Source organism: Elephantulus edwardii, unplaced genomic scaffold, assembly GCF_000299155.1.
Source record: "Elephantulus edwardii isolate Elephantulus edwardi_28Jun2011 unplaced genomic scaffold, EleEdw1.0 scaffold00038, whole genome shotgun sequence".
Classification (NCBI taxonomy): domain Eukaryota; kingdom Metazoa; phylum Chordata; class Mammalia; order Macroscelidea; family Macroscelididae; genus Elephantulus; species Elephantulus edwardii.
The window spans coordinates 15,836,021-15,853,569 of record NW_006399788.1 but is presented as its reverse complement, the minus strand read 5'-3'; the positions used below and the strand labels follow the sequence as shown (position 1 = coordinate 15,853,569).

The following is a 17,549-nucleotide window of genomic DNA, read 5'->3' as shown; positions in this document are numbered from 1 at the left end:
GAGCAGAGTTTAGGGCTGTTGTACATAGGGTCGCTATGAGTCGCAAGTGACTTGATGGCACATGACAACAACAACACCACAAGGGAGGTCTGGTGGCCTAGTCAGTAGGGAATTGCACTACCCATCCAAGGGTGGTTCAAATCCACCAGGTGCTCTTTGAGAAAAAGATAGGCAATCTCCCATGCACTTTACAGTCTCTAAAAACCCACTAATGAGTCAACTATGAGTTGGTTACTACTTGACAATGAGTTTGAGTTCAGTGTTATTATGATAGTGGTCATGTCAGTTCAAGCAATTCTAGTGGTGGAACATTCATTACTGTTTAAGGGCGCTCAACCCATTTTGTACAACTTAGTTATTAGAATCCTTAGAGAAGGACATCCTGCTCAGAAGTGTGGAGGGACAGTGCAGGAGAGGAAGACCCAGATGAGATGGGCTGATATAGTGACTAGGGCAATGGGGGAAGGCATGTCAGAATCAGTGAGGCTGGCTCAGGACAGGGCAGGTTTGAGGACTGTTGTACATTGGGTCGGGTCGCTATGAGTCACAAGCGACTCGATGGCACTTAACACCACCAACAACACTTATTAGAGAATGTGAAGAGAAATGGAACGGTTTTGTACCACCTTCCTGATGGGAATTCCTAATGGAACTCCTTGTGAGATCATAGAGGACATGCATCTTTTTATATTACCTAGTTCACATTATAAATTCAAGTTTGGGTATTTCAAGACCGCTATGAGATCCTCCTCACATCTACTGTCCCAGTATTTGTCTTCTCTTCCTTGTGTTAAGCATCCCCAGTGGTATGAAGCAATCTGCACTATTAATGCTGCTCCGTATGCATACTTGGCTGTTCCTTCCTACTCTACTTTTCTCTTTAAGCCAGGACTCAAGTCATGTCACATCAAATTTGTTTTTAAAATATTCTTTAGTGTGGAATAACATAAAATACTTCCCAATCATTATTTCATTTATTCATTAAATATCTGTTAATCATTGCACTTGTTGCTTAAATAAGTACCCTGACTGAAATGAGTTGAAGGTTCAGTAAAGCAGAGGGTATATGAAAAACACGGCAAGTATCACAGCAGAGGGGAACACATTGCAGCCGTGATGTAAACGGGGAAATGATCAAGGTTGCCTTGGGAAGTCATGGTTTCACAGAGGAAATGCTCAAAGAGGATCATGAAAAAAGAATAAGTGTTTGTCAAAAAGAAGTAGTAGTTCAATAGATGTCCTGCCTTGGAGAACTCTAAGTAGTGTGGGATGGCCTGAGAATGGGTTAAAACACTGTCTAAAGCTAAGGACCTTTGGCATAATAGAGGTTGGATCAATATTCAACCTACAGCCTCCAATTGCAAGAGCCTCTTACTCAGTTAATACAAAGTACGCAGAGAGTGAGAGGCTATTTCGGCTGATGAGTCACTGTTTTGATTGAGGTTGACATGTAAATAGGGCATAGCCTCCCTTACTAACGGTTTCTGGGTCCAGTGGGAGTTGGCAGATCAGGTGAGATTTTGCATATTTCAGAAGGGCTGGTAAGTTTGCATTTGAAATACACAGCTGAGTGACCCAACAGGAACATCAGAAAGCACTTGCGATGCTCCCTGCTTATGCTCCCCAAATTCTTTCTCTGTTACTGGAGACAGAGAAAGTTCAGGATCGCATACCTGATCTGTACAGATCTGTGGTCTCACGTGATCTGTGATCTGATTTGTCCTGATCCACAAAAGTTCTAGTTCTCCCTCAAAACCCAAACCCTATTTGTCAAAGGACTGAAGGGGACAGGCAGGAGCTGATGCATCTTTGAATATGTTTCTCCCACTCCCTTTTCCTTGCTGGAGCTCCATGATGCTGGTGGAAGTCGGCTAGGGGTGGTGGTGGTAAGGAATAACCAGAAAATCCAATCACTGGCCTCCTCCTGCCTTCTCTCCTTTGCTGTTGTGGTTAAGTACCATTGGGTCAGAACTGACCCACAGCAGCACCTGCAGTGAATCTTCAGAGGCATTAAATTGCCAGGGAGATTGCCCATTATTCTTCCATGGAGCAGCTAGTGGATTTGATTCACCTGCCTTTGGGTTGGCAACGCAGCTTCTTACCACTAGGCCACCAGAGCTCTCTCTTCTCTCCTTAGTTCACTCTAAAGCAACTCCAAGGAACTCTAGGGATACCTAGTGTTTTACTGATGTTGGAGAAGAGTGCTGAATATCCCATGAACTACCAAAAGAGCAAACACGTCTTGAATAAAGTACAGCCAGAATGCTTCTTGGAGGCAAGGATGGTGAAGCTTCATCTCACATACTTTGGACATGTTTTCAGGAGGGGCTATTTCTTGCAAAGGGACAACATGCTTGGAAAGGCTGAGGGTCAACAAAGGAAAGGAAGACCCTCACAAGATGAATTGACAGTGACTGCAGCCTTTGAATGAGGTATATCAGAGATGAAGATGTCGCAGGGTAGGACAGTGTTCAGATCTGTTGTGTGTATAGGGTCTCTAAGACTCATTGAATCATATGTGATCCAATGGTAACAGCAGCTTCTTGCTTGGATGAAGTATTTGCTGCCACAGGACATGATGACTTTCCTGACTGAGATCTTGATGTCACTCAAATAAGCAAAGCTTTGCAATTATCTTTATGATTCAGATCACATGAGGCTTCTCCCCCTTTCAGGATTCAGTTACTCAGGCAATATCAGTTTAAACTGCAGTAGGTACAGGTTATTACTGGAAACCAATGGTTGAACATTGGCCTTAACATTTTTAAATTCAAAGAAATTAGAATGGTTATTGACGTTTAGGAGTGAAGTAGGTCTAGTTTGGGAAAGGACACATAAAATACTTGTGTATTCTCTTTGCTTTGGGGTTTCCCCCACACTAGTTTATTTACAAAATTTTAATACAAATCTGAACAAATTCTTTCAATTTCCCTCACCCCCCCCATCAAATTGAACACCTCAATGATTAATCCTTCCTTACCCTGTCCATCCACATCCCTCTGCCTCTCCTACCCCTCCTGGATCCTTATACTCATTCTACAATAACGATTTTATACAATATTTATCCTTGTGGGAATGAGTTAGTTTAGTCAGCATAATGCTCTCTAGTCCCTCCCAAGTTAGGTAATAATTTACAAAGCTCCTGCGTGCTGCATAGTATTCCATTGTCTGACTGTACTATAATTTCTCAATCCATTCGTTTGTGGTTGGACATTTGGGCTGTTTCCAGGTTCTTGGCATGGTGATTAATGCTGCTATGAACATTGGTGCACAAGTCTCAGTTTGCGCCTCAGTTCTCAGTTTCTCAGATGCTTTTGGTTTTCTTATAACTGTTGTTGCTTCTCCCCCTCCCCTTGTGTTTTGTGTACTTTCAGACTGCTTCTCCTAAGTGGACAAAATCAAGAGTTCACCAAACAAGGAATGGCAGAAATGGATGTCTTTGTGTTTCAGGAGCCACTGCCAGGTAACGTCCCTGCAGTGTCCCTTGGTGGAGAAAATAGGAACCAATTTTAAAAAAAAAAGATTATTAAGGGCAAATGAGCAAAGACTTTCTATTGTCATTGTTCCTTGCTTTTTATCTGGGAACCACTCTTTCATGACAAGTTTCAGTAGAAAAGGAATATGAATTATTTTAACATTAACTAGTTTCACTTATTTATAATCTAGTATGCTATCCCATTAACAATTAGTGGATTTTTAAAAATGTTTCAAAAAATCATCTTGGACTCTGTAAGGGTGTCCTCTCTTAGAGTGGGAAAGGTTAGGCCCCTGGAATGGACTCAGGTGACTTTCGGAGCGGTAGATATAATGGGACTGTCGCTCTGAAGATGAATATATGAGTATATTCCTAAATCACAGGGGAGTCAGTGACACTCGCTCCCAAACTCTCTCAGAAAGAGGGTGTAAGGAAGGAGCCTGGAGCCATGGAGGGGAGCAGCCGTTCAATGCCCCAAACAGAGAACATCCTCTCTGCCTTGAGAATTGAAGACGAATATTTTTCTGATTTCTTTGGGATAAGAGAAGCAATGTTTCTAGGAAGTGACTCTGAGACATAACAGAGCATGTGAACTGAAGGAACAGAGATTTCCATGCATCGTTGAGAGTAGCCTTGAAAGATTTGCCGGTCTCTGGCATAGAGGCACGCTTCACGAAGAACTGAGAAAATTGGGATGAGTATTCACGTGTGACCCCTGGTGGCAATAAGGGGCAACAGCATGCGAGGACTAAGGTCAGCTTCGGCTGTTTGCAAGGATTGTTCAAGTAAAATGCTAGAAATGGCAAGGAAGTGCTTGAGCTATTAATTAAATGAAATAATGAGACATATATGGTCCGGGCCCATTCTGTTGTAGTCGCCTGCGAATCAGAGAGACTCTATATACAACAGCTCTGAAGCCTGCCCTGTCCTGAGCCAGTCTCACTGACTCAGTCACCCCTAAACTAACCCCATTACTCTAGTTACTGTATCATTTCAACTGATGCAGGGTCTTCTTTCTTGTGCTATCCCTCCACCTTTCTGAGCATGATATCCTTTTCTAAGGGCTAGTATCCCTCCTGGCCACGTGCCCAAAGCACGCCTCCAAGGAAAGACGTGGAGAGATCCTCTCTAAGAAAGACCTATTTGTTTTCTTTCTTGGCAGACCATGACAGGTTCTTCAGCACCACAACTCAAAGGCATCGATTCTTCTGTCATCCTTAGTCATTATCCAGTTCACTGATGCATAGCAAGTAATTGCGAAGACCATGGCCTGGATCAGGCGCACCTTAGTCTCTAGACTGACATTATTGCTTTTTAGTACTCTAGAGAGGTCCCTGACAGCAGATTTTCCAAGTTCAAGTCATCTTTTGATTCCTTAACTGCTGGTGCCAAGAGTGCTGATTATTCTAATTAAAATTTAATATAAAGATGTTGATTTTTTGGTTTCACAGAGTTAATTCTGACCCATGTACTATCCTCAAAACTTATTCCTGTGTTTGAACTCATTGTTGTAGCCACTGTCCGTCCACCTCTCTGAGGATCTTCTTTTTTTCTGCCAACTTTCTGTTTCATCAAGTGTGATGTCCTTCTCCAGAGTTTAGTCTTTTCCTGATAATACACCCAAAGCATGTGAGATGAAGTCTTACCCGCCTGACATCTAAGGAAAATTTTGGCTGTACTTCTCCCAAGACAAGTTCGTTTATTATACATGTTGTTTACTGTAGAGTTCAAACCAACCCATAGCTGACCTTCCAGCAGGTTTTCAGAGGCAGTTAATCACAGAGGAGGAGATTACCTATCCTTCTCCTGAGGAGCAGAAGGTGGATTTGAATCGAATGCCTTCAGGATTGCAAGGCAACTTCTTGCTACTAGGCCACCAGGGCTCCCTATTCTGAGGATGATGTATGCTTAACAATGAGTAAGGAACACCAAAAACAAACAAACAAAAAAAAGAATTACTGCCTTTGAATTATGGTGTCAGTAAGACACTATGTAAGAACATTTATTAAATATACTAAATAGTATAATAGTATATATTATATAAGATATATTAGTTTTATTATATCAAATATATAATATATTTGAAAGCATGAGTGGCATCCACTTCCTAAACAACATGTTTCTGGAAACTCTATGAACTTGGAGAAACTACGACGGTTATAGAAAGGCTTCGGTCCTTTTGTTCATAGGGTCACTATGAGGTGTACTTGACTCAATGGCAATTAACAACAACAATATATATTATATATAATATAACTAATATGTTGTGAGTCATCTACGACTTGACAACACTTAACAAAAACAATAACAACATAGAGAGAGCTCTGTGGGACTGGTGGACAAAAAGTGATGCTACCAAGCCAAAGGTGGATGATTTTAATCTGTGGCCCTCAGGCCTGGTTTTAATTGATTTTGGTTAAACAGTCTTCTAATTGGCATAGAACTGATCTGTGCATCGCTGTACAGAGGTAACTCGTGGTTGCTGTCATGCTAAACACTGTGACACTGATGTGTCAAATGAGATAATGGTTACCCATGCTGGAGAGTGTTTGGTGGAGCTCCCCGATTAAAACAAGCTTGGAAGCAGGAGTGGCATCCACTTCTGAAATGGCTTGCCTCCGGAAACTCTATGAATGTGGAGAAATGATGAAAGTTATGCAAGTGTTCAGGCCTTTCATTCATAGGGTTGCTATGAGTCATCTATGACTTGATAGCACTTAATAAAATATATCTATCTCTATCTATCTCTATCTCTATCTCTGTCTTTTAGTATATTAAATATGCTACCCTTACATAGTATATTTAATATTCTTCTGACACTAATTCCAAGGCTTAGTTAGTTAGTTGTCTTTCTTATTCATTGTTAAGCGTGCACCATCCTTGCCATGCTCAAATTAATTCCATGGTCACTGGGTCAATATATCTCATTGAGCATCTTCCCCTCTTCTTCTGACCTTCTACCTTTCCCAGCATCATTTCTTTTTCCAAAGATTGGCCTCTCTTAACAACATGCCCAAAGTATATGAGGCAAAGTTTCACAATCCTTGACTTTAATAAGCGCCTTGGTTGCAGTTCCTCCAAGATAGACTTGTTTGTTCTTTTGGCAATACTTAGGATGTTCAGTATTATCCACAACCACAATTCAAAGGCATCAATTCTTCTTCTGTCATCCTTAGTGATTGTCCAACTTTCAGATACATAGGAAGCAACTGAAAACATTAGGGCTTGGATCAAGTGCATCTTGGGCTTTGAACTGACATAGTTGCTCTTTCGCACCTCGGAGTGGTCCTTGACAGTGGATTTCCCCAATCCAACGCTATGCTGGGTGCTGATTGTGAATCCAAGTATAATGCAATTGTTGACAATTTCATTCATTTCTTCATTTATCATGATGGTTCAGTGTTGAGGATTTTTGTTTTCTTGATGTTGAAATGTAATCCATATTGCAGGCTGTAGTCTTTAATCTTCTGCAGCAAGTTTTTCAAAGTCTCTTCACTTTCAGCAAGCAGGTTGCATAATACAAATATGTGAGAGTCTTTTTCTAATACTGATGACTCATTCTTCTTCATATAGCCCCACATTCTTGAATGTTTTGCTAAACATACAGACTGAAGAAGTATGGAGAAAGGGTATAATCCTGATGCACACCCTTCTTGATTTAAACCATGCACTGTTCCCTTGATCTGTTCTGACAACTGCTTCTTACTCTATATGTAAGTTTCTCATGAGAACAATTAAGTGCTCGCATTCTTTTTTAAGTGATTCTCATTCTTTTCAATATTATGATCCACACAGTCAAATGCCTTTGAACAGTCAATAAAGCAAAAGTAAACATCTTTCTAATATTCTTCACTTTCAGTCAAAATCTATCTAATGTCAACATTATCTTTCTTATTCCGTTGTCTCTTCTGAATCCAGCTTGAATTTCTTGCAGTTCCCTGTCATTCCAACCATTTGAAAAATAATCTCCAAAAAGATTTTACTTGACTGTGATATTAATGATATTGTTTGACAAATGCCACATTCTGTTCTTGGAAGCAAATTTAGATCTATTCTAGTCAATTGACCAAATAGTTGTTTTCCAAATTTTTTTATATAGCTTAGTGAGCACATCCAGGGCTGTGTCTCTTTGTTGAAATATGTCAATTAGTATTCCCTAAATTCATGGAGTCTTATTTTTTGCCAAGGGCTATATTGCAGCTCAAACATCTTCCTTCATTACCACTAGTTCTTGATCTTATGTTACTTCCTGAAATGGTTCAATGTCAACCAATTCATTTTGGTCCAATGATTCTGTGTATTCTTTCCATCTTCTTTTGATGCTTCCTGTATCATTCAGTATTTTGCCCACAGAATCCTTCAGTATTGGAACCTGAGGCTTGAGTTTATTCTTCGGTTCTTGCAGCTTGAGAAATATTGTGTTCCCTTTTGGTTTTCTAACTCGAGCTTTTTATACATTTTATTTAGACATTTTGCTCTGTCTTCTCAAACTGTCCTTTGAAATATTCTGTTGGTTTCCTTTACTTCAGCATTTCTTCTCTTTGTTTTGGCTTCTTTGTATATGTTGTTGTTATGTGCCGTCGAGTCGCTTGCGACTCATAGCTACCCTATATACAACAGCCCTAAACTCTGCTCTATCCTGTGCCAATCTCACTGCCTCTGACACACCCATCCAGATTACCCCAGTCATTGAACCAATCCACCTCATAGAGGGTCTTCCCCTCCTGTGCCGTCCCTCCACCCTCCCAAGCATGATGTCCCTCTCCCAGGACCGGTCCCTCCTTATAACATGTCCAAAGTATGTCAGATGAAACGTCAGAATCTTTGCCTCCAAGGAGCAGCCTGGTTTAACCCTCTCCAAGATGAATCTGTTTTCTTGACAGTCCAGGGTACATTCAATACTCTTCTCCAGCATATGAGGTTATTAAAAATGCCATTACTTGGATCACTTGTACCGGTGTCCTCAAAGTGACGCTCTGACTCTTTAGCACTTTAAGGAAGGAGTTCGCCACAGATCTGTCCAATCAATGCAACATACCTTTCGATGTCCTGACTACTGCTTCCAAGGTCATTGATTGTGGAGCCAAGTAAAATGAAATCACTGACAAGTTCAATCTTTTCTCTGATTCCCATGATGTGCGGATTATAGTCTTTGATCTTTAGTAGTAAATCTTTCAAGTCCTCTTCCCTTTCAGCAAGGTCGTACCATCTGCATAACAGTTTGTTAATGAGTCTTCCTGTATCCTGAAGATCCATATTCCTCTTCATATTGTTTGTTGATCCTGTGTGTTGAACCAACCCATAGCAGTGGGTTTTCAGAGGCAGTAAATTGCACAGGAGAATATTGCCTACTTCCACCTCAACCCCCCGCCCAGGATCATTTGGTGAATTTGAACCACTAGGCCCCCACACCTTCTTTCTTCATCATATAGCCCTCAGTATAAAAATATATTCAAATGGTGTTATTAAGGCAGAGTATTTTCTTTACCAGGTGACTTATTTCTTTTCAAAACATGAAGACAACTTTAAATATTTTAAATATCATTGTCTGTCTCGTAGCCTTTGTTACAGTCGAAAAGTAAACTTCTAATATCTTACCACATTAATTACTAGGTCTTTAAAAGTTGAAACTCATAGCCACGGCATGTAGGGATTTGGCTATAATCTAAGATACCACACAAAAATTCCTGGTACAAAACTTCCTGAGTTACAAAATAGAGTTCAGGGTCCTACAACGAGGTCATGAAAAGATTCTACAATTTTGAAATGCCTTTCAGCCCCAAGAGCGCTCTTCAGCCTGTGACTGACCGAGTTACCTCAGCAGCATGATCTTTTCTTCTCTGCCTCTTTCCCTCCAGCTCCAGCCACTGAGCCCACAACCACTTGGTACTTCATTAAAATGCAGTCTTTTGACAGAGCCAGCATGAATTCTTAGAGTTGAGTTCAATCCATTAGGATGCCTGAGATGGAAAGGTCTAAAGCACAAGCTCTTTGAACTCGCTGTCACTGTGTGAGCATGAGATGGCAAAGACTCAGGCTTTGGCAGAGTGTGGACCAGCCCTGGAATCCCCCATGGGCTGTGAGCTGGCTCCAGCACACAGCAGAAGTTGTGCTGAAAGACACAAAGCTGAACACAGAAGGCAGGCTGCCCGAGCTGTGTGGGAGGCCCGCCTGTGGAGGCCAGGGTTGCAGGCTGGACCTCCTGCTTAGGTGCCCAAGTGAGACGACTTCTGTGTGATTCTTTAGAAAAGATCACCTCATGGCCTTGAATGAACTTAGTGTGCGTAACTCTGGGCATCCACTCTTCAGTTCACCTCAGACACATGTCAGCCCCAAGAGCACTTGTTTACACAACCTGCAGTAACCTTCACCATGAAGACTCAACTACTGTTTGTGTCTAACCATAGGACAAACACAACCAACCAACCCACCACAACACTGGTGTTTTGGTTGTGCCTTTCCTTAGAATGATTGGTTTTCCAAGTTCTTCACCTCCAGAACCATGGGGGGGAAATGTAAATGAATGACCTCAAGGTTCTTCCTAATGTTTATTTATGCTGCTGATGACATTCAGTGAGCGAGAGTAAATGATCGAGATTTCTTATCTGGAGTGGAACCATGTGCTAAAGCAGCCTCTAATAGTCTTGCATTATTTATATTTTGTCTAATTTTATAGATAAAATTTAAGGCTCAAAGAGATGCAGTGATTTGCCCCAGCCACATGGTCCGTCCTTTTCTGTGCTGCCTCCTTCTGGTCACTTTCTTTCCTCATTTGAACAGACCTCCCAGCGGCCTCTTCTGAGGTGAAATGTGCCTCTGTCTCCCCTCCACACTTAGTACTGCCTTGGGCTTCACTCCACACAGTTGTTTGATTTCCTAAAACTTGGCATTTGGCAAAGAATGTCTAGCCACTTTGGCTTCTCAGGCTGTCCAAACAGAAGCCTTTCATCTGGGGAGATATGTTGGACTCTGCACTTGGGAACTACATACAAAAAGTCCTGTGACTCCGGAAAGCAGAAACCAAACCGGATTGACCCGACTGTGCCCAGTTCTGGGTTGAGTTTATGGTCACACAGAACTAAGAGGAAAACTCTTGCACTGTTTAGGCCCATGTGTTGGTAGAGTTTGAGGCAAACACACCATAACCCAAGACTTTTAACATTTTATCGTTTTTGTTTACTTGTAGTTGATGATGATGATTTTAAAGAACCGTTGAAAAAGAGAAGGAGATCAGATCGCGACCAACGCTTCCGAGCGTTTCCGTCCATGGAGCAAAGTGCCCTGAAGGAGTGTGAGTGTCGAGCTGTCTCCAAGTGTGTGTTGAGCCGGCTTTATTCTTTCTCAAGTGTGTTAATGTGTTCAATGGAAGATAAGGTTAAAATCAGGAATGGGAGGAAACATCTTCACAATGAACCTGGTCCAGAAAGAGAGAACTCATAGTCTATAGATATTTGTTATGGCAACTTATTATGAGGAGTGTCTAGGTTGGAGAATTGTTATCAAAAGGACTTCTTCCTGATGAGAATGAAGACTGAGAACATGATTCACGTGATGCTTTTGTGGTATTTATGTTGTGTCCTTGTATTCTTTTGACTTCTTTTTATATCATAGACAGACTCCAGAAGGGCTAAACCCCCATGGCAAAGCACACAATGCCTTCTGTGACGAGGAGACTCACTCTTTGAGGGCCTCAGAATCAATGATGTCTCCTCTGATGAGCAATTTTCTCTCATCTTAGATAATTTCCTATTCTTGCATGATTGCCTTTCATTTTATTTCTTATTTTCTTTTCTCTGTTATGTTTAGCAGGTTCCTCCTGTGGAGACCTATTATGTGACACCTGCCATTGTGCATCCTAGGTAATATCTCTGTCTTAATTGCAGATGAAAAATTGGAGTCACGAACCAGAAGAGTTCTGAGCAACACTTACCAGAAACTTATTCAGTCTGTCTTCCTGGATGACAGCATTCCCAGTGGGGTCAAGTATCTCATGTGAGTCTGAATCCAGCTGCTTTCACGTCTCTGTGTCTCTTTGCTTAAGTGATTATAGGTAATGCGCTTTTCTTGACAATAAAGGGGGATTTTAAATTAGAAACTGAACAGAAAAGCAGAAGATTTTTTAAGCTACGGGCAGTGGTTATTACTGATAGTTACTGTCCACTGAATGTCTGCCCTTGTCCAGTAACCTGGTAAAATTGTTACATATATGAAATGTTATTTGATTTTCAAAATTTTTATGAAGAAGGTCACTGGTTGCTGCTAATAATTTGCTCCTGACAACTGGTTTTCTGTGAGTTGCAATTAACTTGGTGGAACTAGTTTAGGTTCTATAAAGCCAAAGTCAAAAGTCCAAGTCATTGCCATTGGGTCAGAATCTGATTCATAGCTGCCTTCCATTGGGTTTCTAGAAATTGTATAGGGGGACATTGCCACTTTTCTCCGGTGGAGCTATTGGTGGATTTACACTGCCAGAGAGAGGTTATAGCACAACGTCTACATACCACTAGTTGTTATTGTTGTTATGTGCTGTTGAGTCACCTGTGACTCATAGCAACCCTATATACAACAGCTCTGAAGCCCTGTCCTGACCCAGTCTTACTGACTCCAACACACCTATCCTCATTGTCCTAATTACTGTATCAATTCATCTCATTCAGGGTCTTCCTCTCTTGTGCTGTCCCTCTACCCTTTCGAGCATAATGTCCTTCTCCAAGGATTGGTCCCTCCTGGCCACATACCCAAAGTATGTGAAATGGAGCTTCAGAATCCTAGTATCCAAGGAGAAACTTGGTTTCACGCTCTAGAGAACTACACCACTAGAGAACTCGTATTATCACCCCCATTTTGTGAAATTGAGCCTTGGAGAGGACAAGACATTGACCAAAGTGACCGTGTTAATGTGTAGTAGGGCCAGGATTCAACTTGGACTGTGGGGTGGCTCTGGGCCAGTGTCCTCAGCTTGTTCATGCTCACCTGTCCTAAAGGACTGGAGCAGAGTGGACCCTGCCACACATTCTCCTTCCAACTAAAGTCTGTGTTGTTTCATATGTGACTTTTTCTTTTTATGCATTTTATTTCTTAGTAAAATGCAAACTGTAGCTTTCCAGTGTCAAGTGTAATTTCTCTGGAACATGAAAAAAAAAATTATGCCCCTATAGACATTTGTACGCATTTGTATAAAATTACCATTACCAAACATTTTTATGGTGTCTTGTTTGGCCCCTAGGGCAATGGTGTGCAGTGGCAGGGATTAACAGAGCCCTTTAGCAAGGGCAGTGTCAAGACTGAGAATGAAGTAGTAACTTGCCCAGGACAGGACAGTTCCTTTATATTCTCTTCTGGTGCTCATTCCAGTTTGCTTTGTTGATAAGGACAATGTGTATTTTAAAATCGATTCAGAAACAGACTTCTGGCCTTAATTGAAAAGCCATCATTGGATCCAGTCTACATTGGATTATTTGGAAGCACCGGGGCTGGGAAGAGCTCTCTAATTAATGCCATCATCCAGCAAGCGATGTTTTTACCTGTGTCTGGAGAAAGTACGTGCACTTCATGCCTTGTGCAAGTGAGCTCGGGCAGCTGTGACAAGTATGAGGCCAAAATACACTTTCTTTCTGATCAGGTAATGATTTCCTTCTTCCCTTCCTTCCTTTTCTTCTAGTTCTCTTGGGTATCAATATTATGTTCATTATAATTATAATGGATAAGATGAGGGTTATAGCTGAGGTCCCATTATATCTGGGTCGTAGAGTCTGGGCAAGTTGTGTCACTCTTTGGTCTTATTTTTTCATCACATGGCAAGGGGTTGGTTGATGTGATCTCTTGGGTCCTAGGGAGCTGCACATTTTCTGGATATGCAGCCACACTGCCCTCCACAGACTGCTAGGAATTATAAATCATCAAATGAAGAAGATGTTTGGAGATGACAGAAATACTTTCCAGGCAAGGAGGCTGGAAAAATAGAATCGGTCCTCTTGAAACAAAGACCTCCTTCTTTTGTCATTCTTCTTTGCACAAGTGTCATGATGGGCCTGGCCATGCTCTGTCTTGACAGGAGTGGAAGGAGGAGCTGAGGAACTTGACTACACTCCTCCATAGGACAGAGGAGTTGGACAAGGAAGAGGATGCATGGGACAGGGATGACGCAGTGGACGAAGCCATCTGGAAGCTCCAAATGCTCTATGGAAATGGAGCTGAAAGTAAGAACTATGAGGAGTTACTAAGGGCCAAGCCTAGAAGAAAGATTCCCACCTCTAGAATCATCACTCTCAAGGCAGAAGAGGTATCTTTAAAGTTATTTTATTTATTGTATTGTACACTTCAAGTATAATCATTTAATTCATTTAGGAGACTTGCTCAAGGTACATGCAATGTTTTTGGAAGTAAGTTAACAAAATCAGATGTAGCCATATTTAATTTATCTTTTGTTATTTATGAATGGGAGCTTTAAATGTTTTAATAGGAGAGCTTTTGTTCTCTAAAAGTCTGTTTACATTTACTTGAGGATTAACTAGCAATATATAGAGATTATTAAAAAGAATCAACTTTAACTGATTCAGACAAATAAGAGTTTATTCTTTTTCTCATAACCAAGTCTGGATACAGTTGAGTACTTGAGTTGATTCAATAGCTCATTAATGCATAGATCAGTATTTCTCTGCTTCCTCCAAGCCTTCCATCTTTCTTGTCACCTCACAGCCAGAGATTGCTATTGAAATGCTAGGCTCACAGCTAGTGTCAGAGAAAGGAAAAGAGGATAAAAAGAGGTACCAGCCGCATCTGCACAATGACTAAGGATGACAGAAGAATTAGTGCCTTTGAGTTGTAGTGTGAAAGAAAAGTATTAAACATTCCGTGGACTGCCAAGAGAACAAACAAGTTTGTCCTGGAAAGTGTGAAACCCAGTTACTCCTTGGAGATAAGGATGGTGAAGCTCCGTCTCACATACTTTGGGTATGTTGCCAGAAAGGACCAGTCCTTGGAGAAGGATATAATGCTTGTAAGGGTGGTGTTCAGCAGGAGAGGAAGACTCTAGATGAGATGAAACGACACAATGACTATGGAAATGGGGTCAGGTTGTTGGAAACAGTGATGTTGGCTCAGGATAGGGCAAGGTGTTGTTCATAAGAGCTGTTGTTCATAGCATCTCTATGAATCATAGTCAACTCAATAACACTTAGCACCAGCAACAATAACCACCACATCTCTGTCATTGGGAAGTAATAGTGTTCCTAAAAATATTCTTGACAAACTTTGTGTAGGTCTTGTTGTTCAAAATTGAGTAACATGGATATTTCTAGCTGAAATCAAGTCCAGAAAGGTCAAGAAAGAGACTTGTTATGATTGGCTTAGACCAATAACAAAACAGTGCCTTCCCAAACAAACAAAATCAGTGTTCTACCAGGGTGAATGAAGGACAGAGTAGATGTTGGATAGATAACTAGTAGAATAAGCCTCTTCTTACTTTTATAAATAGTATTAGGGAGCTCTGGTGGCCTAGTCCCTAGGGAGTTGTGGTGTCCACTGACCTTCTGGTAATTAAAATGTTCACATTAGACACAATAGACATGCGAGAAGACTCCTCATTCTAGGTAAAATTAAGAAAGATTAGTATTAATTATGTTAATTTTACATCAGAAATAGAATTTATAATATTGTTGTTAGATGCTGTTGAGTCAGAACTGACTCATAGCTGACACTCCAGCAGATTTTCAGGGCAGAGGTGGAGACTTCCCATCTTTCTCCTGTGGAGCAGCTGGTGGATTTGAACTGCGTGCCTTTGGGTTGTCAGCACACCTCCTTACCACCAGGTCACCAGAGATCCCTAGAATATCACATTACATTCCTCTCTTTGGAGAGCTCTGGTGGTTAAATGAGCAGGGAGCTGAGCTGCCAATACAAAGGCCAGTGACTCGGCTCCCTAGTGCTCCAAGGGACAAAGACGAGCAATCACCTGTCCTATGATTTACAGCTTCCGTAAACCTACTGGAGGGCCAGCTGTGAGTCGGTTCCAGCTTGATGACAATGAACAACAACAACAATCCTCTATAGAACTTTTTTTTTTTTAACAAATGACATGTTTTATTAAGGATCTAAAAAAACCCCAACCCTCAAACTCTTTGCTGTTGAGTACTAATACCGATCTTTTGATTTTGTTGTTATTCTATAGAACTTCTTAAGGAGCTTTGTTGATGTAGTATGTTATATGCTGGGCTGTTATTCTAAAGGTCAATGGTTCAAATTCACCAGTGGCTTCATGGCAGATGGGCAGGCTTCTCTCATAAAGACCGAGAGCTTCAATTTAGAAATCAATTTAGGGCCACCATGAGCTGGAATCTACCTAATGGTGATGGTTTGAAATATTTGGTATACATAACATTGAAGCAACCTGGTGACAGAGTGGTTAAATATTGGGCTACTAAGTGAAAGACTGGTGTGGGAGAAGGATGTGACATTCTGTTTTTATAAAGATTACAGCCTTGGAAATCACAGAGGACCATTCTACCCTGTTCTGTTGGATCACTATAACTCAGAATTAACTCAGTGGCTGTAGGCTTGCTTTGGTTTATGTAATTTCCTGAAGCCCACGTCAACTGATTTTGATGCCTTCATCCATAAGATAAAGGAACTTCTTGATACCTGAGGTCTTCTCTACCTCTCAAAGTCTAGTCTCTGAAGACTAGGTTACAGGTCACCTGATGCCCGTGGTCTCTATGTGTACTCTATGTATCTATAACAAACTTACATCACAGCAAGTCACACGGTACAGCATCCATGGGAGTGGCTGGTGTAGGTGACTTTGTCCTTCTTTCTCAGGCAGAAGAATTGTCTATCAAGCTGGACCCCTATATCCGGGCTCAGAGGAGAGAGTGCAATCTGGAATCAGCTGGCACACAGATTTGGCCATTGATCAAATACGTGGAAGTGACTCTTCCTAAATCTGAGCTAATTCCAGAAGGAGTTGTGCTGGTGGACATTCCAGGGACAGGGGACTTCAACAGCAAGAGGGATGAGATGTGGAAGAAGGTGACTATCTTTCATAATAGCTTGATTCTTTTCTGCCTCGATTCCTCCACCCTTTCTAAAGCAACAAGGACCACTTTGTTTTCAGGTAAAAAGCTTTTAGGATTCACTTGGAATGAAATTCTGCTTGTTCTAGGATAAACTTCAAGGTAATGGCAGTAGGTTTCTGGCTGATCTGAAAAATTGAGAAGGGATTTACAGGGTATGGGATTTACAGAATTACAGGGTATGCTTGGCAGCTGGGAACGAGAGTATTTAATGTATGCAGGAATCAGCAATAGAGTATCTTAAGAGTAAGGGGCATTAACAAGGGTAGAGTCCAGGAGGCCACGAGATAGCACAAAGTGGAGAGACTGACAACCATGAACCAAGAAACCAGGAGGCTGTAGCTATGTTTGACTATAAGAAATAGTTACCTATTGAAGCAGCTCATCTCTCTCTTATTCTTTCTACATGGTTTTTCTTAAAGAAGAGGGAATGATCAAAAGATGTCACAGAATCTCTTGAGACACAGCTAGTCCTCAGGGCAACCTCCCATGAGAAAACTTACTATTTATTTCACATTTTTCTCTGAATGGTCTGTGTGACTGTGCTTGGTTTTGTCCTCTCTGTGCAGAGCCCTGCTTTTCTCTTTGCTTAGCTATTAGGATCCACATTGTGGAAAATAACCTTCTGTCTGAACGGTCTTGCAGCTCACGTGGCTACCATTGTGTACGAGAAAATGCGATTGATTACTGCCTGGCTAATGTATTCATTCTCTCATGCAATCAGCTAGGGCTAAACATGGGTGATTTGAAACGGTAACCCATTTAACCAACTGAACAGGCCCTTCCCAGATGTTTCTACCACCAGGCAGTTAAAGCATTAGAGCAGTTTGGTTTGTACCTAGTCATCAGAAAGTGAGATATTTTCACGATTTTATATTTTTGCTTCATTAAATTTTCATTAATTAAATATGTATCTGTGGAATGGTCTAACATGCTTTGGACATGTTGTGAGGAGAGACTGGTCCTTGGAGAAGGACATCATGCTTGGGAGGGTGGAGGGACAG

The 17,549-nt window shown here is 41.3% G+C and overlaps 1 protein-coding gene across 1 annotated transcript in view; it reads left to right on the top strand.

The window, feature by feature from the left end:
- NUGGC (nuclear GTPase, germinal center associated) overlaps positions 1-17,549 on the top strand; it is a 135,343-nt gene that overhangs the window by 55,429 nt on the left and 62,365 nt on the right. Inside the window, exons 4-9 of the mRNA XM_006884928.1 lie at positions 3,375-3,463; positions 10,662-10,766; positions 11,359-11,467; positions 12,875-13,097; positions 13,530-13,757; positions 16,292-16,501. Coding sequence (XP_006884990.1) covers positions 3,375-3,463; positions 10,662-10,766; positions 11,359-11,467; positions 12,875-13,097; positions 13,530-13,757; positions 16,292-16,501 — 964 coding nt within the window. The remainder of the gene's footprint in view (positions 1-3,374; positions 3,464-10,661; positions 10,767-11,358; positions 11,468-12,874; positions 13,098-13,529; positions 13,758-16,291; positions 16,502-17,549) is intronic.